Raw genomic sequence first — 25,360 nt, forward strand, 5'->3', positions numbered from 1 at the left:
ATCTCAAAAAGTCGTGGATGGATTCGGACGAAATTTGGTGGAGAGGTTGGGCATGTCACAAGGACCAAATAAATAGATTTTGGTGAATATCCGGATCTGGATCTGAGAATTTTAAAAGTGATTCTTCACCGTTGAGTGATGGGGCCAAAAACGATATATAGCTTGATATTTGAAAAAGTTGTGGACGAGTTATGACAAAACTTTGTGGATGAGTTGGGTAAGTGACAAGAACAAGCCAATTAGATTTTGGTTCAGGTCCGAATCCAGATCCAGCCTATCAGTGGGTTTCAAAACATAAACTGTTCAGCCTGGTGGAGGTGTGCGCTCTACCCAGTGCAGTTCTAGTTATTCTTGCGACCAACGCATTTAATATGTGTACATTCATATCTATGCATGAGATAAATAACGATGGCATGCAATATACGATTGTTACCCTCTCGTTCGAGCAATATGTTGATCGTCCCTTTGTAAAACAATGGTCACAGCTTAATTTACATCCATTTTAACTTTTATCCACAGATGAAATCGTTTGAAAAGGCAATGCGTTAATTGAAGAGTAGTTGAGTCAACAGAGGACAGATATCCAAAGTGGTTTTCGAATTAATTTATTCACAGAGTAGTGTATGACATGTTTGAAAATTACATCACAGTCTCCCATTAATCACTATACGAAGATTTTGAAATATTGACCTTTATCTAATAAAAATAAAGAATACATTATACTTTTACTTTATGCAACTTTCAGTGTGCTCCTTTAAAAATATAAGTAAAAGAACAGATGATCATCACAAAGTGTTAACCCTTTGCAAAGGCCTTTGTGATGTTGAGAATGTCCAGCGCAGGAACTTAGGCTTAACAGACAAATTTCTATTGGATTGAAAATCGATTACGATCGAAAGCTCTGCTAGTGCCACATAATGCAATTACATTAAAATGCACGTGGGGACCACCAGAGAAGCTATGATGTCATCATCTTCAATGTGCCGGGCACTCCACAGAGTGAGATGAGACTTTATAGCTGGGTGGAGGTTGAAATCCAGGCTAACCCTAACCCTAACAATCTTAACCCTAACCCTAACCCTAGTTGTTAGGCTAGTGCTCAGAGGCTAGTGTGCACACCTCTAGTCCTGCCTGCACTCCCCACCTGGACCTTTGCACGCTCAAGTGATCCGTTTCAGACCATATTGCTTCACAGAAGGGAACTGCACATGACGGCTTGGACTAAGACAAATGACATTAAAAAACAATAGCCAATTACGTCACAAAGGCCCCGTCTTAGGGTTCTAAAGGTTCTAACCTAACGGGATCTTGGGGTTCTAAAGGATGAACCGTTATTCAGCCATTAAAATGTGATTGAAAAGGAAACATTGGATCCGAGTAATCGTAAAACGGACGATCCGTTGAATATTACAAATTTACATGCAGCGAATTGGAAATAAGGGAAAACAAATAATAATGGGATAATAAAATGATATGAGATTTGTTATCTCCCACAAAAATGCTACATTATTTCTTCAAACTTAATGAAACAAAAAATGTTATGCAGAATAATGTTTAAAGAAGATATTCCAATTCCGAATACCTTTCACAACCGGTGTTCTCACCCTCTTCAACGTTGTATCTGAAACTCGTGAAATATTGTCGTTATGACGTCACGCTTCGATGTAATCAGCGATCGATAGGCTCTTGGCTATGCAATAGTGCTAAACGTAAATAGAACCGATGGAAAGACGTTTCTGGATCAGCATGCCAGCACAGTCAACGTGAAACGAAAGAAAGTTCATTGTGGGTACCGCTGATGGAGACTATCACCTGCCCGCTGTCATTGTCACAAACTAATGATGCAAGTCTAGTACAAGGTGAGAGCTGAAGCGACGGATTTTTATTGGGAGCGAACATCTTGTAGCCTCGAGAACATTCTGGCTCATAGCGCACGAATCAAGGGGAGGGGTCGGTCGGTGTGGTGTGGGGAGGAGGTGGACGAGCTCACACGGAGCCCGTAGGCTTGAGGCTGTGTGTGGAAACTCAGATGGCTGGGAGACGTGGGCATGGACGTGGCACGCGTGAGTCGTGCCCGCAATCTGTGCTCGTCTTGCCACAGGTGCCAGCGTTTCCTCACAGCCGAGCGTACCTGACGAGGACAGGTATTGGTTCAGGCTACTCACACGTGAGCTAGGGGAGCTCCTTTATTGGCATTTGGCCAAAACCCAACATGTCCAATTTCACAGGTATTGAATATTAGTAAATACCCAATATTAGTAATCCTGTTTTACCCAATAATAATTTTACCCAATTTTACCCAACCCAATAATTTTACCCAACAATAATAAAAATACCCAATAATAATTCCCTGTTTGTCGTTAATTCCCTGTTTGTCGTTAAAGGCGGCAAAAAGGGTTGGCGTCAGGAAGGGCATCCGGCCGTAAAACATTGCTTCAAAAAGGGGACCGAAAAACAACAACAACCACGGTTCCCGAAAAAGGCCAACCCCCGCTTGCGGGGAAAAATGGCCTCTAAAGGTGGTTATTTTTTTTATAGTAATCACTCCATTTATATTTTAAGGGCAAATTTTCTCTTTGCACAACAACGAGATGCTGGAAGACATAGTGCTATAACTTGTTAGAGGACAAAAACAAAGCATAAACAAAGCATAAACAACCAAACAATATCCATGTGGTAAAGTAGAACAATACAAGTAAATTCTCTACAATGAAGGTCAATTGGCCCATCATGCCTACCCTACATCAACACCACATTATTACCTCCATCACAGAAGGTGGGCGGAGGTTATGTATTCACCCATGTGTGTTACTTGGCTGGAACCTCATGCACAAAGTGGGCGGAACTTTTTTTTTTTGCAAGTATGTTGATCACTCCGGTTTGTGTGTTTGTTACTTGCAAAATCGAAGATTTTTCAAGTATATTGGTCGGTTGCGTTTGTGGTTCTGTCTGTCTGTCTGTCTGTTTGTTTGTTTGTCACCGGCGTAAAGGTCACAATTCTAAACCGATCGTCACGAAACTTCACCAAGTTGTATATGTCGTCCCAATTGAGAAGCCTATTGTTTGTGGGGTCAAAAGTAAAAAGGTCAACATAGGCCAAAGGTCACCATCTTTGCCAATTTTTCTAAAATCCTAAATTTTCATCCGATTGACTTGAAATTTGAAGAGGACTTGCATATCTGGTCACTGAATTCAACCACCAAGTATATTTGAGGTCAACGTAGGCCAAAAAGTCAGCATAGGCCAAATTTCTAAAATCCTCAATTTTCATCCAATTGACTTGAAATTCGAAGAGGACTTGCATATCTCGTGACTGAATTCAACCACCAAGTATATTTGAGGTCAACATAGGCCAAAAGGTCAACATAGGCCAAATTTCTAAAATCCTCAATTTTCATCCAATTGACTTGAAATTTGAAGAGGATTTACATATATGGTCACTGAATTCAACCACCAACTATTTTTGAGTTCAACATAGGCCAAGTTTTTAAAATCCTCAATGTTCATCTGATTGACTTGAAAATTGAACAGCATTTGCACATTGAGTCATTAAATAGGAAAACCAGCTATTTTTGAGGTCAAAAGGTCAAAGATCAACTCAAGGTTAACCTCCCCAAATCATCATTTTTCATCTGAAAAATCGTCACTTTTCTTCCTGTTGACCCGAGCTTTGATCAATATTGTCAATTTTAATCTTGATGAAATGGACAATTTGCTGTATCAATATAATTTTTTTCTTGGGGAGAGGGGGGGGGGGGGGGGGGAGCGGATTTTGCAAGTATCGTGCTCCGCATGATGTCTTCTTGTTTGTTTGTTACTTGGCAATTTTTTTTAATTTTTTTTGCAAGTATGTTGATCACTCCGGTTTGTGTGTTTGTCTGTCCGCTCACTTATACTTGCCTACAGGTCTAAATTTTAAACCGATCTTCACGAATCTTCACCAAATGGTAGCGTTCGTGGTCCGACAAAATCCTATACATTTTTGAGGTCAAAAGGTCAACATAGGCCAAAGGTCAACCACTTTTTTTTCGAATTTCTAAAATCCTCAATTTGCATCCGATTGACTTGAAATTTAAATGATATTTTCATATCAGCGAACTGAATTCACCCACCAACAATTTTTGAAATCAACATAGGCCAAAAGGTCAATAGGCCAAAGGTCAAACACTTCTTTTTCAAATTTCTAAAATCTTCAATTTTCATCCGATCGACTTGCAATTTGAATAGGATTTTCATAGCAACTAACTGAATTCAACCACCAACTATTTTTGAGATCAGCATAAGCCAAAAGGTCAACATAGGCCAAAGGTCAACAACAATTTCAAATTTCTAAAATCCTTAATTTTCATCCGATTCACTTGAAATTTGAATGAGATTTACATATCAGCAAACTCAATTCAACCACCAACTATTTTTGAGATCAGCAAAGGCCAAGGGTCAACAACAATTTCAAATTTCTAAAATCCTCAATTTTCATCTGATTCACTTGAAATTTGAATGGAATTTGCAAATCAGCAAACTGAATTCAACCACCAAATATTTTTGAGATCACCATTGGCCAAAAGAGCAACATAGGCCAAAGGTCAACAACAATTTCAAATTTCTAAAATCCTCAATTTTCATTCGATTGATTTGAAATTTCAATAGGATTTTCATATCAGCTAACTGAATTCAACCACCCACTATTTTTGAGATCAACATATGTCATAACGTCAACATAGGCCATAGGTCAACCACCTTTTTGAAATTTCTAAAATCCTCAATTTTCATCCGATTGACTTGAAATTTGAATGGGATTTTCATATCAGCTAACTGAATTCAACCACCAACTATTTTTGAGATCAGCATAGGCCAAAAGGTCAACATAGCCAAAGGTCAACCACTTTTTTTTCGAATTTCTAAAATCTTCAATTTTCATCCGATTGACTTGAAATTTGAAAAAGATTTTCATATCAGCTTACTGAAACCAACCACCAACTATTTTTGAGGTCAACATAGGCCAAAAGGTCAACATAGGCCAAATTTCTAAAATTGTCAATTTTCATCAGATTAACTTAAACTTTGAAGACGATTTGCATCACAGGTCACTGAATTCAACCACTAATTATTTTGAGGTCAAAAGGATGCTCTACTGAGTGCCATTCTGTTTCGTGATGTTTTGCCAAGTGTCGCTCTATGAGTGATTTTTCATCTGTCTGCTTATTTGTCTATGAATGTGATGTCTCAAAAAGTTATGCAACCAATTTAGACGAAACTTGATCGGCATGTTGGGTGTGTGACAAGGACAAATCGATTCGATTTTGGTGAAGATCTGGACCCGCATACGAGAATTTTAAATTTTTTTGTTCGTGATTCTTCACCATTGAGAAATAGGCCCCAAAACGATATATAAACATCGTTGGTTATCTCCACACAGAAGGCAGGATCTACCAGGAATCCTTTTTTGTTGACTTGAGAACGGACTAATGGATTTCAATGAAACCAATGACGGTGGATTCAGGGAACTCCCAGGTAGAGTTAAAAGAAAATAATTTTAAAGGTTGTAGAAATAATATTAATTTCTTAAGTTTACTGCTGTTGACAGTGTCTTTTACACCACCTTATTTAACACATTACATTAGTTCTCCATGCCTGTTGTTTGTGTCCTTTACGACATCCTTAAAAACAGTAAGTTTCCTATTTGGAATGATTTTCAATTTTGTTTGACTGCCAGATAGACAGACGGAGTGAAAAAATGTGCGAACAAGTTCCTCTCTGAACAAGTTCATGTGAGTTCATGTACAGAGCCAAAGTACTGATAAACTACAGGTTTTTTTTCCTGATTATTGTTCCAATTTGTGTTTAAAATATAACATTGAATTGAAATTAAAGTTTTTCCTGGATCATAAACTGATGTTTGTTGACAGACAGACAGAAGTAAGCCAATTGCTTAACCCTGCTTTTCGCGTGGTAATAACGAACTAAGTTTGCACGTCATCGTGCTGTGTAATGGTAATTCACAAATTAATGGCTTGGCTACTGAGATTTGTCTGGAGAATCCCATAATCCTTTACCTATGATCGTGGAATTCTGAAGAAGTTTGTGTTACTTTTCTGCTCCTTTTAAAGTATGCAGAACACCTTGACTACAAGGCAATGCAAATTATACAACCCTTTACTGGCAGAGATAATCAAAAGCAGATATAAGAGCAAAGACAAAGATAGAGTATGAGTAAAGACATAGAAATGGATAAAAAGAATAAAGAAGAAAGGCCAGTAAGAAAAAGGGTTTTACATCTCGTGAATTTCATTAGCGAGGTATGCACACTAGCGAGGCTTCATGGAGGTATGCACACTCGCCTCCTAGTTATCTAGCCTGGGTTTGAAAACTGACCCAGGTATAAACTGTCATTCTGGTGTTTCACATGCAGGGTGAGGACATTACGCCATTATCGATGTGTGTGTCGTCCATTGGACATTAAGCCGGAAAACCTGTGCCGCACCTACTCTTTGCAAAGAACACCATGGGATCTTTAACATCCACAAACTAATGCTGGCAGAATGGATGCCGAGTTTAACGTTCCTCTCTGACATCGACTGGGAGAAATTTTTGCCCACTCCTCCATGCAGAATTCTTTCAGCTGTGCGATGTTTGAGGGGTTTCTTGCATGCACAGCTCGTTTCAAATCCTCCCACAACATCTCGATGGGATTTAGATCCGGGCTTTGACTTGGCCATTCCAGAACCCTCCATTTCTTTCTTTTCAGCCATTCCTTGGTGGATTTACTGGTATGTCTACGGTCATTGTCATGTTGCAAGGTCCACCTTCGGTTGAGCTTCAACTTTCCGACAGATGGCCTCACATTATCCTCAAGCATCCTCTGGTACAATTAAGAATTCATAGTGGATTCGATAATGGTGAGCTGCCCAGGCCCTGATGCAGCAAAGCTGCCCCAAACCATAATATTTCCACCACCATGCTTTACAGTTGGTATCAGGTTCTTGTGGTCAAATGCTGTCTTTGGTTTTCGCCAAACATGTCTTCTGGTACTGTGGCCAAATAGCTCTACCTTTGACTCATCTGTCCAGAGCACATTGTTCCAGAAGTGCTGGTCTTTGCCCAGGTGTTCATTGGCAAACTTTAGTCTTGCCCTGATGTTCTTTCTTGACAGCAAAGGTTTCCTCCTGGCACACCTCCCATGTAGATCAAATTTGTGCAGCCTCTCTCTAATGGTAGACTCGTGCACTTTGACATCAACAGTGGCAAGAGCTACCTGTAGGTCCCGTGATGACATTCTGGGGTTCTTAGAGACTTCTTTCAGCATCTTGCGGTCTGCACTCGGGCTGAACTTGTTGGGGCGGCCTGGCCTGAACAAGTTGGCAGTTGTTTGGAATCTTCTCCACTTGTAGATGATCTTCCGGATAGTCGAATGATTGATTTCAAACTGTTTGGAGATCTTTTTAAATCCCTTCCCAGACTCGTAGGCATTTATAACCTTCTTTCTGAAGGCCTCAGAGAGCTCTTTTGATCTGGGCATAGTGACGCTGCACACTTCAACAACAAAGAGCAAACCAAACTAAATGCCTGAAGTTTAAATAAGGCAGGTTCCTCCAAGATCCTCTCTAACGATGTTCTAATCATTTGCACCTGAGCTGGTGCACCTGATTCTAATTTTAGGTATTTAAAGTAGTGATAAATGTAGGGGTGTACTTACTTTTTCCACATGGGAAAATTGCATTTATGTTTATTTAAATTATACATTGGACTACAAAATGTAAATGTTTCATGATATTTGTTATATTATATCACCTTTATCTATCAATATTGTTGAAACTAGGGCATGCCCGTACTATATATATATCTAAAATTATATCCCCCCCCCTATTTACATGAAATGGTTTGGTCCAAAGCGAACGGCTTGCGAGTGGTGACAATCCCCCCCCTCTATTTACATGCAATGGTTCGGTCCAAAGCGAACGGCTTCCGGAGTTTGGTAAAGAAATCGCCATCGCGTACACAAACGCGCAGGAAAGCGAATGAATCGCAAATTCGTTTTTATTAGTTGTAAAACATAATGCCCAATTATTCAATTATCGCCAACGTATTTTGGCTTTTTGCAATTTAATCGCAAGGAAAAGTAGAAAGAGAAGAGGGAAAAAAAGAAAAGCCTTGCCTTGCTGCAAACAACAACAACATGGAAGGCTGCACTGTCCGGAAGTTGCCATATCGCAGTTACGATTATTTTAGTGTTAATGGCCAATTATTCAATTAGCGCCAACGTATTTTGGCTGTTTGCAATTTAATCGCAAGGAAAAGTAGAAAGAGAAGAGGGAAAAAAAGAAAAGCCTTGCATTAACGCATTAACGCTTGCATTGCATTAACGGTTCGGCACACGTGATAGCTCGCTGCTCTCTGATTGGTTGAAGCGTTTTTTGGACATAGCTCGGTAGGTACTTGTCCGATTAATTACAAACCTTGAAAAGGCACATCCTCGGGTCCCCAGCAATATACCTGGCAAGTTTCAAGTATATCGGACCCGTGGTTGTCGAGAAACAGCGGTCACAGACAAACACACAGACACACAGACACACAGACACACAGACACACAGACACACAGACACACAGACACACAGACACACAGACACACAGACACACAGAGATTGCTGGAATTATAGATAGATGAAGATCAAATAGCTGTATGTTGAAATATGTTGAAAAAGTCAAAACTTTACATGCGGTGTACTTGTTTTTGCACGTGACTGTATATAACCTCCTGCTCAGTAACACGTCAATCTCTATGATGTCAGGAGTCCTAGACATTAAGCCATTGTGGATTCTGCTTGGTGAGGCTAAAGCAAAGGCATTAACTTCGGACCATTTTTCTATTTAGCAAGTAAATTTTCGTTATTACCCAGCTGCGGGCAAATCACCCAGCCATCACTCCTCACTGACTAAACTAGTCCGAGATGGGCCGCAGGATGCTCGGCATGCTTGGACTAATTCCAAACACACGACAACTTGAGGCAGGGTTGCCAGACATACGATAATTATTATACATATATGATTATTTTAACCTTTGTACGATGTATGATCAATAACTGCAAAAATTGGCAAATATATGATAGTTCTGGCAAATCCCAAACAGTGCTCGACCTTCAATTTTCAGTTTACATTTCACAAAGTTTTTCTCACTCTGTAGTGCAGATTATGACCTACGTCACATGTCACACAAATTTTTCTACGCAGTTGCTCCTCTTACCGCAAAGCGAAATGTGCATGAACTTTCATAACGTCACTTCCGTTCTGTCTGTGTAGCTTGCAATCGTGCGAACCCATTTGCAGCAACACAAACACAACTACCTATCTTTCCATATTTTCGTCAACAAAGAAGTACGAGTCCCTCACTGTGACTTAATAGGATGATCTTGACCTTTGACTAATTTCCTTTTGTAGACAGGCCGGTTTAGTGTTGTACATTTCTTTTTTTTTGTAAAACATTCAAATACAAGGAGAAAATAACTCTCCGGATATGACGAAACAGAATACCGCTCCTCGGACAGGAAATGCTTCACCAGGTGGCAGTTGAACGGTTGATTGAGGCAATTCAAAGAAAAGGAGGATTAAGTCGATGTTTTCCCGAACTGTTCATGATATCCTTGATATATACTGGTTAGCCATCGTTTTTCCCGTTTCATTTACCTTGCCATTGGCAGAACTCCTCATCAATAAAGCGTTCATCTAGCTGATGAATGTTGTGCCTAATTGTCTATGCGAGTCTCGAATGACTTCACTCTTATTATTAAAAAATATTCCAGTATTCCAAATTTCACAGCGTGTGGTCTTCATGCTTTCATTGGAGCTGTGAGGAATGGCGGCCCATAACGCGTGACTCTTTTTGAATGTGATTATTTTTCTGAAAATACGATAATTTTGAGGCTCCAATATGATATTACCACTTTTCAGATCTGGCAACCCTGAGCTGAAGGTTCTTTGTCAGGCTCTGGTTCTTTGGCAGCCACCTTAGTGTGTGCCCTCATCAAATTTGTGACGAATTTATCTGCTAAGCTTATTGTGTAAAACAGTATCTTGTGCATCATTCAACACCATGACTGGTAAGGGTGAAATTAAAACCACATGGACGAGCGAGTGATGGTGACATACCATTGGCCGGTCGCTTGGACTTACCGAATACACTTTTTGCGAATGATTCGTGTGAATGCTTCAAAAACAAAGTGAGTGTTTGGAGTGTTACGCCATTAACTGCAACGAAAGTGAGTCGTTTGCGATCGTGCATTATGGAGACGATGGAACGCTTGCTTCATGGAACCCCTCAATAACTGGAAACCCTCCATAACTCCAGACCATCGCCCCTCCACCATCACCGCAAGCAACAACATTTAACATGTCAGGTTTGTGAAACTTGCTTTTATTAAAATTGGGTCGGTGTCGTGTTTCCTCAAGATGTTGAGGAGCACCGCACCATTTGTGCGTTTCCCACGCGGTGGTTCGAGGTGACAACCACCAAGCCGTGCGTTGCGATTAGAGCTAAGTGGCTGCATGACCAACCCCATTTTATTTTTATTTTATCATTCCCCTGTCTGTATATGAGTCGGAGTGGAGGATCCTCAACCAATGAATTTTAGTTTAACTCACCTTACGTTGTCTTTTACGTTACTGTAAATAAATTTGTATTTGTTGAATTTTACTTTTCTGTCCTGTCTCGTTTCTTTGTTCTGTGGGTTCGGATTAACCCTGTGTCAGCCATCCGATCAGGTAAGGCTTCGGGCTTTCCTGCGTGCATGAAAAAATAATCCCGCCAAGGTTCGAAGTATGCCTCCGAGTTAATAATGTTCGGCTTTCCTTCGCCCTGAGGTGTTCAGCACAGGGCTGACACGACAATATTGCACTAATCATGATAGAAAATTCGTCTTTATAAAGACTAGTCGATCTGCATTGACGGAATAATAATGACGATTAATTTTCTCAACCAAATGTGGTGAGGTTTGAGCACTACCTTGGAACAGAAGGGGAAACGATGTTTCGGGAGTGAGCCATTTCTTCAAAGCAACCCGCACTCTTGCTTTGAAGGGGGTCTCACGCATGAAAGGTCGCTTCCCCTTATTTCCAATGGCTGTGAGCAAACCCCTTTCAGCATTTGGTTGAGCCAACTTCTTGCACTTAACAAATCAATTCTCTGTAGGTCTTGAACATTATAAAATCATATTAAACCCATAGTTTTATACTCGCTGGGGTGTGTTATTGTTGTTGTATAGCCCTGGACAATTCTCTCGAGCAAGCCAGTGGTACAGAGACAGCCAATCGATCTCGTAGAAACGACCCAGAGATCCTCCACATCCAGGATGGCGTACCCCTGCCTTCATGAAGTCAGGGCCACGATAGAGTTAGAGAGAGATAGAGATAGAGATAGAGAGAGAGCCAACCCATGGGGACCGATCGGAACTCTGACAGTGACTGTGCTGCCCTAACGAATCCAGGCAGCAGAAAAGAATGAATGGAGAAGATTTGCCCCTTCCCTCACCCCCCCCCCCCCCCCATTCCCCGACAACAACCGCGAAGAGGCGTCCCCGCTAGTTGTCCCGGGTGGGTTGCTCTGTGATGTAGGTGTACCGCAAACTGTGACTCATTGCCACACACACACTCTCCCAGGCATACAGGATTGGGATTTATGCTACCCACACACAAAACGAGCTCGGGTTCCCATGAATAATACAGAACATACACAAAACATGTTGTTTTCTACTCACCTCGCCATTTAAGAAGCAGTAAAACACCGACACAAAAAATCCCTGAAAGATAGATCGATATGAGATGATAATCAGTTTTTCAAGCATGGCGTTGAATCATCTGTAATGGAAAGTCAAGAGAAACAGCTCTATTATATGAGCGATTAGATCAACACTTACCTGCAGAGACTGTAGGATCGAGTTGAAGTAAACGAAAACGACTTGTGAAGTTAGATCTTCTCCTGGGTTTATGAAAAACAGCAAATGAGTGATGCCCAGCAGTGGAAGAAGAACCATTGTGGCCTTCACGGCCTTCCTACAGTGGGCAAGTGGGACTGCATCAGTTAGCTGCCATCTTCAGACGATTTATCATCAGGTGAGAAACTTGATTTGGAAAATTTACACTTGGCTTAGATTATTTTCCCTTCCTTACTCTTTATGGACACCAACTCCAACCTTGCTCTCTCCTCTTCCCAATCTCCCATTTCTCCCCTCTCCTCCTCCCTACCCTTCCTTTAGATGATCCATCCCCAAACAGTAATAATACTGTTGGGGGATGTATATAAAACAGTAATAAATAAACACAAAACACATTAATCATCATTGCAGTAACACAATGTACATTTAAAATTCATGGGAACAATACCAATGACATTTTATGTCTTTTGCAAGATGAGATTGGAGAAAGTGTAAACAGATGAGGAAGCAAAAGATGTTGAAGGAAAACAAACAAGAACATGAGAATGGCTTTAGCTGATAGAAAATATTCTGTCAAAATTCGAGCGAATCAATCCCGGCTCATACATGTACCGATTCGAGCCCGGCTCATACATGTACCGAATCGAGCCCGGCTCATACATGTACCGATTCGAGCCCGGCTCATACATGTACCGATTCGAGCCCGGCTCACACATGTACCGATTCGAGCCCGGCTCGTACATGTACCGATTCGAGCCCGGCTCGTACATGTACCGATTCGAGCCCGGCTCTTACATGTACCGATTCGAGCCCGGCTCATACATGTACCGATTCGAGCCAGGCTCATACATGTACCGATTCGAGCCCGGCTCATACATGTACCGATTCTAGCCCGTCTCATACATGTACCGATTCGAGCCCGGCTCATACATGTACCGATTCGAGCCCGGCTCATTCATGTACCGATTCGAGCCCGGCTCATTCATGTCCCGATTCGAGTCCGGCTCATTCATGTCCCGATTCGAGCCCGGCTCATTCATGTCCCGATTCGAGCCCGGCTCATACATGTCCCGATTCGAGCCCGGCTCATTCATGTACCGAATCGAGCCCGGTTCATTCATGTACCGATTCGAGCCCGGCTCATTCATGTACCGAATCGAGCCCGGCTCATTCATGTACCGATTCGAGCCCGGCTCATACATGTACCGAATCGAGCCCGGCTCGTACATGTACCGAATCGAGCCCGGCTCGTTCATGCACCGAATCGAGCCCGGCTCGTTCATGTACCGAATCGAGCCCGGCTCGTACATGTACCGAATCGAGCCCGGCTCGTACATGTACCGAATCGAGCCCGGCTCGTTCATGCACCGAATCGAGCCCGGCTCATACATGTACCGAATCGAGCCCGGCTCGTTCATGCACCGAATCGAGCCCGGCTCATACATGTACCGAATCGAGCCCGGCTCGTACATGTACCGAATCGAGCCCGGCTCGTTCATGCACCGAATCGAGCCCGGCTCATACATGTACCGAATCGAGCCCGGCTCGTTCATGCACCGAATCGAGCCCGGCTCTTACATGTACCGATTCGAGCCCGGCTCATACATGTACCGATTCGAGCCCGGCTCATACATGTACCGATTCGAGCCCGGCTCATACATGTACCGATTCTAGCCCGTCTCATACATGTACCGATTCGAGCCCGGCTCACACATGTACCGATTCGAGCCCGGCTCACTCATGTACCGATTCGAGCCCGGCTCATTCATGTACCGATTCGAGCCCGGCTCATTCATGTACCGATTCGAGCCCGGCTCATTCATGTACCGAATCGAGCCCGGCTCATACATGTACCGAATCGAGCCCGGCTCATACATGTACCGACTCGAGCCCGGCTCATACATGTACCGAATCGAGCCCGGCTCATACATGTACCGAATCGAGCCCGGCTCATACATGTACCGAATCGAGCCCGGCTCATACATGTACCGAATCGAGCCCGGCTCATACATGTACCGAATCGAGCCCGGCTCATACATGTACCGAATCGAGCCCGGCTCATACATGTACCGAATCGAGCCCGGCTCATACATGTACCGAAACGAGCCCGGCTCATTCATGTACCGAATCGAGCACGGCTCATTCATGTACCGAATCGAGCCCGGCTCATTCATGTACCGAATCGAGCCCGGCTCATTCATGTACCGATTCTAGCCTGTCTCATACATGTACCGATTCGAGCCCGGCTCATACATGTACCGATTCGAGCCCGGCTCATTCATGTACCGATTCGAGCCCGGCTCATTCATGTACCGATTCGAGCCCGGCTCATTCATGTACCGATTCGAGCCCGGCTCATTCATGTACCGATTCGAGCCCGGCTCATTCATGTACCGATTCGAGCCCGGCTCATTCATGTACCGAATCGAGCCCGGCTCATTCATGTACCGAATCGAGCCCGGCTCATTCATGTACCGATTCGAGCCCGGCTCATTCATGTACCGATTCGAGCCCGGCTCATTCATGTACCGAATCGAGCCCGGCTCATTCATGTACCGAATCGAGCCCGGCTCATTCATGTACCGAATCGAGCCCGGCTCATTCATGTACCGAATCGAGCACGGCTCATTCATGTACCGAATCGAGCCCGGCTCATTCATGTACCGAATCGAGCCCGGCTCATTCATGTACCGATTCTAGCCTGTCTCATACATGTACCGATTCGAGCCCGGCTCATACATGTACCGATTCGAGCCCGGCTCATTCATGTACCGATTCGAGCCCGGCTCATTCATGTACCGATTCGAGCCCGGCTCATTCATGTACCGATTCGAGCCCGGCTCATTCATGTACCGATTCGAGCCCGGCTCATTCATGTACCGATTCGAGCCCGGCTCATTCATGTACCGAATCGAGCCCGGCTCATTCATGTACCGAATCGAGCCCGGCTCATTCATGTACCGATTCGAGCCCGGCTCATTCATGTACCGATTCGAGCCCGGCTCATTCATGTACCGAATCGAGCCCGGCTCATTCATGTACCGAATCGAGCCCGGCTCATTCATGTACCGAATCGAGCCCGGCTCATTCATGTACCGAATCGAGCCCGGCTCATTCATGTACCGATTCGAGCCCGGCTCATACCTGTACCAAATCAATCCTGGCTCATGCATGTCCATAATTGAACCCTTTTCATACCTGCATCAAGCCCAGCTCATACCTGTACTGAATCGTCTCTGAAGTCGTTGAAGCTCGCAGCTTTGTCATCAGTATCCTTACAATGTTGAAAAAAAACATGAAGTTTATCTGCAATAAAACACAAAGTTGCATTCACAAGAAATGAGAGCATTTATTCACCAGCTGCTCACAATATTACAGTAGTATTTTGTTCACTTTTATCACTTATTTCGGTGAAATGCTCACACTTTGTCCACGTGACATATCTGCACTTACCTTTGATTTGTCGACTCTGGGCTCGATTCCCGACCTCATCACAAACTGTTGGATTGGTGCTTTGACAGGGTCTTGCATCACAAATTACATTGTATTGTCCCCTTGGATGAACATTAAGCTGTTTACGAGCTGGTGGACATTACATATCCCACATTAAATATCCAGTGCATTTCGCGAAGAATATGCGAGTTATCACTGGCATCCTGAACAAGTAAATAATCCCTGCCCAAATCACTTCCAGCTAAACTTAATGCCTGGCCAGCCGGCTTAATGAAATAGTAAAACCCAGCCCAGGCTGTCTGTTCTCTGCCCCCCAAATACTCCTACAGGTCGCACAAGATCTGCCAGCAACCCTCTTATGGAGAAACTGCCAAAATCAATACTCTCTGCTCACCTTCACTCCTTCATTCCTCTTTTCTCCCACCTCTGGAACAAACTCCCCCACTCCCTTCAATCCCACTCCTCCCTCCAGGTCTTTAAAACAGCTGTTCACCACCATCTCTTATCTTCCCCCATCCAAAACCTGGATCTTTTCCAACCCCGTTAATTCACCCTAGATCCACTTTTTTGAAATACCAACTTCTTTCCTGGAAGTCCTAGCTGTGTCCATGTGTTTCTTACCTTTCCCACCCCCCTTCCCATGCGTCCTCCCCCCAAGCCCTCTCCCTCCCACAGATCTCCCGATGTCCCTGCTCTCAAATGTTGTACTTGTGTGCTTCCCTCTCTCTCTCCCCATCTTGTCTACTGCTCCCTTTATTTTGTCTTAAGTGTCAGTTTGTCTTTTTGTTATTAATGTTAGCTCTTACACGAGCCTCGATCTTGAATACTAAAAAAAATGGAAGCCAAATACGTTTCCTGGCCCAGGTGAAAATAATTGGGGCCATTGAGGTAGTAGTAGTAGAGTGGTGTAGTCGACAGGTGTCACTTTGTACAATATCACATAAAAGTGTCAGCAATTTTGAACAAAATGACAGATTCCATTACTTTATGGTGAAGTTTCAATTTTACAAAGTGGAAACACTTTGTATTTAGTTGTTTAATTTCTGAGCAAGTCGCAGAGCCGATTTCTATCGGACTTGGCATGTCACTGCAAACTGCACTCGATTCATTTGACGTCCACGTTGAAACACGTCGGCCCTAATCTCGGAATCCCTATGGATTGAATAGTTGTCAAACAATTTACGACATAAAACACAATGTCAGTTTGTATGTTTGTGTTTTTGTACAGTCGGACTTTAAAGGCCAATCTTTCAACACGATTGTGTGTTCACTATGGACTGGTCTATTTTGAGGATAACACAAACTCGAAAAACATTTTCCATAAAAGAGTAATTATGTCTCTTCTATTGGAATTGTAGACGGTGGTTTGCAAACCGAGCCTCAAGGGCGGTGTACACAAGCGTTATTTTAAATAACAATAAATACAAGGCGCAAGGAGGTGAAATTCACTGCAGGTGATGCGCAACACACGCACAGTAAACCGAGTGTTTATTTACATCCGTAAGATGTCTAATAAATAAAGAAGATATAAGCACACCTGACACTAGGCCGAGGCTTCAGACTTTGGCACGCTCACGAGGCTGCACCGTCGAATAAACTGTTCTCAGCCGTCATATTTGACGGGCTTTTTAATCGTTTGAGATATTACATGTGAAACTGGATTGCAGTGCCAATCGATATGACCAGAGAGGGTACACTGTCAACCATTGCACGCTTCCCTCTTGTAAACAGCAAAGTGTGCCGTGATGCACAGCCAGTCAAAAACATGAAGGCATGATCAAGTGGATCTCAGTGCTAGCGGGAGGCCTGGCTATGAGAATAAGCTGAGGATGTGCATCAGATGCACAACGACAGACGAAACGGTTTGGGGTAAGAGTGGAATGACTCAGATGTGACCACAATCTGCAATCCCACTGTGGGGACAGCTGTATCCACCTGTAATTGCAGGTGTGTCGACAGATTGCTCCTAAATCAACTTATTACTGGAGTACTGCTTGTCCCTTGTGCTCAGTGATTTTATGCATTTACAACCACATTCCCAATGCTCATGAAATAAATACAAGTATTCTCATTTGACTATCTCTAGCACTGTTGGATCATCAGACAGGATTTCTTTTGGAGAGATTAGAGTTCCAAAATACAAAGCCAGTTTCAGACTGGACGTTATGTCATGCCATGTCCTTCCTCTGTGCGTATGAATCTTTATGACCCGCAAAGCATTTTATGATGCACGTCAAAATTATAATATATTTTTATAATTTTTTATTGATATATTTATTTTTTATAATCTATCTATCTATCTATCTATCTCTCTCTCTCTCTTTTACATCTCTCTTACGTCTCTCTTTTACGTCTCTCTTCTACATCTCTCTTCTACATCTCTCTTATACATCTCTCTTATGTCTCTCTTCTACATCTCTCTTTTACGTCTCTCTTCTACATCTCTCTTCTACATCTCTCTTATACATCTCTCTTATGTCTCTCTTCTACATCTCTCTTTTACGTCTCTCTTCTACATCTCTCTTCTACATCTCTCTTATACATCTCTCTTATGTCTCTCTTCTACATCTCTCTTTTACGTCTCTCTTCTACATCTCTCTTATACATCTCTCTTATACATCTCTCTTATGTCTCTCTTCTACATCTCTCTTTTACGTCTCTCTTCTACATCTCTCTTATACATATCTCTTATGTCTCTCTTCTACATCTCTCTTATACATCTCTCTTTTACGTCTCTCTTATGTCTCTCTTCTACATCTCTCTTTTACATCTCTCTTATGTCTCTCTTCTACATCTCTCTTCTACATCTCTCTTTTACATCTCTCTTTTACGTCTCTCTTATACATCTCTCTTTTACATCTCTCTTTTACGTCTCTCTTATGTCTCTCTTCTACATCTCTCTTTTACATCTCTCTTATGTCTCTCTTCTACATCTCTCTTTTACATCTCTCTTTTACATCTCTCTTTTACGTCTCTCTTTTACGTCTCTCTTTTACATCTCTCAGGAAATCTCTCTTTTAATCGGGAATCGGTCGGGAAATCTCTCTTTTACATCTCACTTTTACATCTCTTTCACATCTCTCTTTCACATCTCTCTTTCACATCTCTCTTTCACATCTCTCTTTCACATCTCTCTTTCACATCTCTCTTTTACATCTCTTTCACATCTCTCTTTTACATCTCTCTTTCACATCTCTCTTTTACATCTCTTTCACATCTCTCTTTTACATCTCTCTTTCACATCTCTCTTTCACATCTCTCTTTTACATCTCTCTTTCACATCTCTCTTTCACATCTCTCTTTTACATCTCTCTTCTACATCTCTCTTTTACATCTCTCTTATGTCTCTCTTCTACATCTCTCTTCTACATCTCTCTTTTACATCTCTCTTTTACGTCTCTCTTTTACGTCTCTCTTTTACATCTCTCAGGAAATCTCTCTTTTAATCGGGAATCGGTCGGGAAATCTCTCTTTTACATCTCACTTTTACATCTCTTTCACATCTCTCTTTCACATCTCTCTTTCACATCTCTCTTTCACATCTCTCTTTCACATCTCTCTTTTACATCTCTTTCACATCTCTCTTTTACATCTCTCTTTCACATCTCTCTTTCACATCTCTCTTTCACATCTCTCTTTTACATCTCTCTTTCACATCTCTCTTTCACATCTCTCTTTTACATCTCTCTTTTACATCTCTCTTTCACATCTCTCTTTCACATCTCTCTTTCACATCTCTCTTTCACATCTCTCTTTTACATCTCTCTTTTACATCTCTCTTTTACATCTCTCTTTCACATCTCTCTTTCACATTTACATTCACATCTTCCCTCTCTCCCCTTCCTCTATCTCTCCCTCTCTTTCGATCCGTCCCTGTCTCCTTCCCAAAGGTAGGATTACACTGGGTGATTTACCATTGTCCTCACATTGGTAGTCAGAGTTGAAATTTGGATTTTGTTTAGAATGCCGATGATAACTCACATACTCTTCATGAAACACACCATTGCATCTTCTTCAACATCTACCAACGAATTCAAGGAGATGGGACACCTGGCTATATACATCCATGCGAGTGATGGTGCACTAGTTGAAGCACCATCTCACAGTTTATAGTCAAGTCGAGCAGGAATCAAACTCAGACTAGGTTCAAAGGTAAATGTGCTACCTCAACACCATTCTGTCTAATGAGCCGGGACTAGGTTTTCTTTTAATGGTTATTTACAATGTGAATAACTGCCTTGGGAAATATGACACTGACTTGGCAAGAAAATGTTTGCACAAAACCATTTCCATATTGTTTGAATTTTTGTGCAGAGAATCAATGGTTATCCATTCATGGCAATTTTTACATGCTGGCATACTTAACTTAAGTAGAACAGATTAAAAACCTTCTTGGATAATGTGAACATAAAAGTCACAGAATGTGCAACGTGGAATGAGAAGTGAAATTGCAAACGATTGCAAAGCAAAAACTTTTAAGTGGTAGAAAAGTAACAAAAACTCATGAGATCACTTGCTTGTCATATTGCTACAATCTCTGCCTTGCATTTAGCGAACGAGTCAACATTGCCGAGGAGCGGTTTTTAGCCAAGACAGCACTTTGGAAATGACATAATTCGCCCCAAAATGTATGTTGCACATGTGCAGAAATCCACGAAAGCTGAAGAGTTTGGGGTGAAGTAAAATGATTTTTGTGTCTGGGCTAACGATTGTTTCCTACAATGGCTCACTAAGCTTCTGAAATGAGTCAAAATATTTGGAAAAGTACCTGAGAGAAAGAGCTGTTCCTCTGCACAACGAAACACTTGCAGAGCTTTCTCAGCACGCCGAACGGGCACCTGCTCGTACTGCAAACAACTGACCATATGGGTCGTACTGCAAACTCCCGACCGTATGGGCCGTAATGCAAACTTCCGACCATATGGGCCGTAATGCAAACTCCCGACCATATGGGTCGTACTGAAACCTCCCTGCCATTTGGGTCGTACTGAAACCTCCCGGCCATTTGGGTTGTTCTGCAAACTCCAGACCACATGGGTTGCACTGCAAACTCTCGACCATATGGCTCGTACTGCAAACTCCCAACCATATGGCTCGCACTGCAAACCCCCCACCAATGGGTCATACTGCAAACTCCCGACCATTTGGGTTGTACTGCAAACTCTTGACCATATGGATCGTACTGCAAACTCCCGACCATATGGCTCACACTGCAAATCCCAGACCATATGGCTTGTACTGAAAAATCCCAACCATATGGGTCATACTGCAAACTCCTGACCATATGGATCGTACTGCAAACTCCCAACCATATGGCTCACACTGCAAACTCCCGACCATATGGCTCATACTGAAAAATCCCAACCATATGGGTCGTACTGCAAACTCTTGACCACATGTGTTGTACTGCAAACTCCTGACTATACCGAGCAAGGACCGAGTGGAGAGACATGTGCTACACAAACCCCCCGACTGATCACTACCAGTGAATGGACTGTGTATCTGGATTAGGTTCTTCTGGGTACTGATGGGAAGGACATATCTGGGGCTTGTGCATGTACAGGTAAGTTTAAAACTATGATATTTACTGTTAATCATGGGGTAGGGGGGTTGGAAAATGCTACAGAAGGGAATGCTGCATATCTGTGAGGGTAGACCTGTGGTTAGACCTGTAGATGTTAATGTGTCATATAAATCAATTGACACTGCACCAAATGATGATGATGCTCCACAATATCCTGTAGAAATATCCTATAGATGTTAATGTTTACGTCACACTGTCATCCTGCTATGTTCATGGTGCAGCTAACATTAAACATTCAGGTGTGTGTGTGTGTGTGTGTGTGTTTATATATAAGTGTGTGTTTATATATAGGTGTGTGTGTGCATTCCTCCTGAGAAGTGATTACGTGTGTATTCCTGTGAATAAACAACATTGATACTCTAGTGCTATCCGTAACCCTCCTTACCTCCACCACCATGGTGGATGGAGGTTGTGTTTTCACTCCTGTCTGTTTATCTGTCTGTGAACAGGTTGTTGCTCTTTAACGGCCACTATTATCCCACCTTGTGGGGTCGGCTGGGGGAAGCTTGGCCCAAGTTTTTTAACGAACCGGCCTGTCCAGGCCTGACATTCGCCTCGTTCGGGCAGGAATTTGGAATTTGACCATGGTGCTGGTGATACTCGCCTACTCTTTGCGAAGGACACCATGGGATCTTTAACGTCCACCAACCCCTGCTGGCAGACAGGGACTCCCAGTTTAACGTCCATCTGAGGGACGGCGCACACATTGATGAATCACCCTGCCTGTGAAACACCGAACTGACAGTTTATAGCTGGGTCGGGATTCCAACCCAGGCTAGCTTAGAGGTGAGTGTGCGTACCTCTAGGCCATCCTGTCAACCATTGTCTGTGAACAGGATATTTCAAAAAGTTGTGGATGGATTCGGACATGTTGGGTGTATGACAAGGATGAATCGATTCGATTTTGGTGAACATCCGGATCCGATAGTTAAAAATGTTTTAAGTGATTCTTCACCATTGAGAGATTGGGCAAAAAATCATTATATAGCACGATATCTAAAAAAGCTATGGACGGATTTGGCCGAAAGTAGGTGGATAGTTTGGGTTTCTGACAAGAAAGAGCTGATTGAACTTTGGTGAAGATTCGAATCCCGATCAGAATATTTTAAAAAGTCATTCTTCACCATTGAGTGATAGGGCCAAAAGCGATATAGCACGATATCTCAAAAAGTTGTGGACGAGTTATGACAAAATTTGGTGGATGAGTTTAAGGTCTGAATCCAGATCTGGTCTATCAGTGGGATACAAAACGTAAACTGTTCAGCCTGGCGGAGGTGTGCTCTCTACCGAGTGTTGTTCTAGTTAGACATGAATTGATATGGCTGATGGCACTATCAATGTCATTAAGGACAGACATAAGAATCAGGATACAGCATTTTAGAATGTTGTCATGGCACCAACAAACGATGGCCTTCTCTTTCATAAAGGTTCCATGAGATAGTCTATATGTGAATGTCAGTAGGTGGAAGAGCGAGTTTAACATGTCACCACGAAAGGACGCTGTACTCTGATGCAATGGGTGTGAAGCACCAGACCAATTGGTGGTAGTCACGTTAAATTCCTTCTTGAATCAAACAGACGAGCGAACGACAGAAGTGTGTAGACCACCTTTCAGAAATCCTGCAAACCTACAAAGAATAATTTTCCCAAAAACGTTGACTTCTCGTTCCATGACATGTGCAAATGACTGTTTCAGGCATGTGCAGTATACGTGCAGTGTACGTACCACTAATACCAGCATGATAGAACATTGGTAAATGTAGTCGATGGGTTTGCTTGTCACTCTTTTCAACCAGCACCTAGAAAACAAAATTAACCTCAATGGCATGAGCACATTTTTCTCATAATTATATATATAATATACCGGCCCCAAGTTCAACGGAAGTGAAGCGCACCTTCCAGTTACCGTTTGCGTTACAGTTCCGGTGCACGTGCATATACAAATATAGAGATATACATACATAAACACACAAGCATATATTCATATACCATTTATATTCATATAATATATTTATATATTTATATAAATGACATATAAGGGTAGAATGAATGAATGAATGAATGATGAATGATGAATTCATTCTACCTTTATATGTCATTTATATAAATATATAAATATATTATATGAATATAAATGGTATATGAATATATGCTTGTGTGTTTATGTATGTATATCTCTATATTTGTATATGCACGTGCACCGGAACTGTAACGCAAACGGTAACTGGAAGGTGCGCTTCACTTCCATTGAACTTGGGGCCGGTGAGTGAACTTTGGCGTGGCTCTTCCTTTTGTATGCATTTTCTACACATATCACACATCTTACACACATATAACTATACATACTTGACTGATATACATGCCTCCTGTTTTTGTAGACTCAGAAGTAGACCTTTGTTGGTCGAAAGCTTGTCGACAATTAAAGATCGACGTCCTGAAGCTACATCCGCGTCTTATTTAATCTAACGATTATATATATATATATATATATATATATATATATATATATATATATATATATATATATATATATATATATATATATATATATATATGTCTAAATAAATTATTTATATATCTAAATTATATATACATATTGTTATGGTTTTTAGAACCTTCACTTTGTAAATTTAGTAGTAAAGTTCCTGTGTACATTTCCCCTTAATTGGCTGTTAATTGAAATAAGTGCACCTTAGCTAGTCCATGTACAAGCACGTAGCCAATCATAGAACCTCTCTATAGTTATTTCATTAGTCTGTGTTTCAGATAAGGCTGTGTGTCCAATAGTCGATCTTACGTTGCACCAAAATCAAATAAGATAGATCCCCTTTCGATGGCCCCAGAACCTCCATTGCCAACTGCGTTACCAACTGCATTGCCTCCATTGCCAACTGCATTACCAACTGCAATCACCACCATTGCCATGTGCTCTAACTCGGGGAAGAATGGCGTGGCCCGCCCATCGTCATCAAGGGTGGAGCCCCCGAACGACCAACCAGATATCGTGGGTATGGCTCAAGAGGGCGGGGTTGTAAAACCCGTTGCATCAGCCCGCACCGCCAGATGAGCAAAGGAGCACACACTGAGAGATACGTGGAGGGAGGTGTTTGGAAGTGGAGAGATTCTGCAGAGAGGTGAGCTTGCGGTTCTGCTGAGAGAGATGCTGTTTCAACAGCCCCAGCAACGTGAAGCCCTGACACGCTGCGGCACGCAAAACCTGCTGTGTGAACCAGATTGCGGGGGAGTCGGCGGCCGTTTGCCTCCAGCCTGCCATTCTGCCCGGACCTGAACCTTCCACTCCTTCCAGCCATTCGTTCCTGCCTTCATTTCCCATTCGTGTGAGTCTGCCCATCATCTGTCCTTTGTGTTGTCCTGGGTATAAGTTAAGCTTGTTTAAGGAATTGCTCTGTGTCCTTCTGCTCCTTCCATGTCCCTGTAAATTACATTTCTTCGTTCTTCTTTTCTTCTTTGGGTTTTTGTGTAAATAATTAATAAATACCTGTTCTTCCTACCTTTGTCTTCTTCATTCTCGTCCGATCGTCTTTGTCTTTTACCTATTGATATACGTGGCACGATTTGGCCAACGCTCAGAATCGGGTTTAGTCCCTTGATAAATGGCTCGAACTTCGGGTTGCTAAAAACCGCTAAAAACCGGCAACTAGTCCATCTCAAACCGGGGTTCGAGCGGTACTTGTCTCCCTGTTCTGCGGAGGGACGGATAAAGGTATTCGGGGCAAACCCTGGACCCATAACCCTGGTCCGTTCCATCCTGCAGAAGAGCGTTACAAGTACCAGGAGCGGAGACGGTCAGCTTAACAAGACAAGGGGCTAACCACCTCTTGCTAAGGGGAGAGCCGTACTCCGTTTTGGTAACAATTGGTGTCTGGGAGTGAGATTTGGACCCGAAGTGCGCTTAACGCACTCGAAATTTGGAGCAGCCGAAATTCTGTTTAAAATCCAAATTAAATCGTGCCATGGATAATCAAGGCGACCGGACGCTGGTGGGGGTAGAAGAAGAGGAGTTAGCGGTAGAGTCGACCCAGGACCCCGGGGAGGAATTGAGAATAATGGAGGAGGAGCGCAATACGCATTGGGTAGCGGAGGTTTCAGGCGCACAAGATGGCGGCCTCGCGCACGAGGTTGCAGCAGCACCAAATAGCCCCGCGCATGTGACCACAGCGGCCGCGCCCGCGGCGCCGATAGATACGAACCTCTTCATGACGCAAATGATGGCCTTTATGGTCAAAACGGGGGAAGAAATGGAAAAGATGAATGGGACGATGGGAGCCCAGAAAGAACAAATGAGGGCCGATAGTGAGCGAATGGGAGGCCAAATCAGAGAAATGAGAGACGAAGCGAGGGGTACCAGTAGCCAAATCGGGGAGTTGAGAAATGACTTGGG

General features: G+C 42.8%; 1 protein-coding gene across 1 annotated transcript in view; it reads right to left on the reverse strand.

Moving 5' to 3' along the window:
* Positions 1 to 589: 589 nt before the first annotated feature.
* Positions 590 to 25,360, reverse strand: part of LOC137429437 (corticotropin-releasing factor receptor 2-like) — a 189,965-nt gene continuing 165,194 nt past the window's right edge. The window contains exons 8-12 of the mRNA XM_078781061.1: positions 22,685 to 22,757; positions 15,142 to 15,227; positions 11,904 to 12,039; positions 11,745 to 11,786; positions 590 to 2,131 (exon numbers count right to left, since the gene is read on the reverse strand). Of these exons, the coding sequence (XP_078637187.1) occupies positions 1,925 to 2,131; positions 11,745 to 11,786; positions 11,904 to 12,039; positions 15,142 to 15,227; positions 22,685 to 22,757 (544 nt within the window). The 3' untranslated portion in view covers positions 590 to 1,924. The remainder of the gene's footprint in view (positions 2,132 to 11,744; positions 11,787 to 11,903; positions 12,040 to 15,141; positions 15,228 to 22,684; positions 22,758 to 25,360) is intronic.

This window comes from Myxine glutinosa, chromosome 6 (genome assembly GCF_964187855.1).
Source record: "Myxine glutinosa chromosome 6, kmMyxGlut1.1, whole genome shotgun sequence".
Taxonomy (NCBI): domain Eukaryota; kingdom Metazoa; phylum Chordata; class Myxini; order Myxiniformes; family Myxinidae; genus Myxine; species Myxine glutinosa.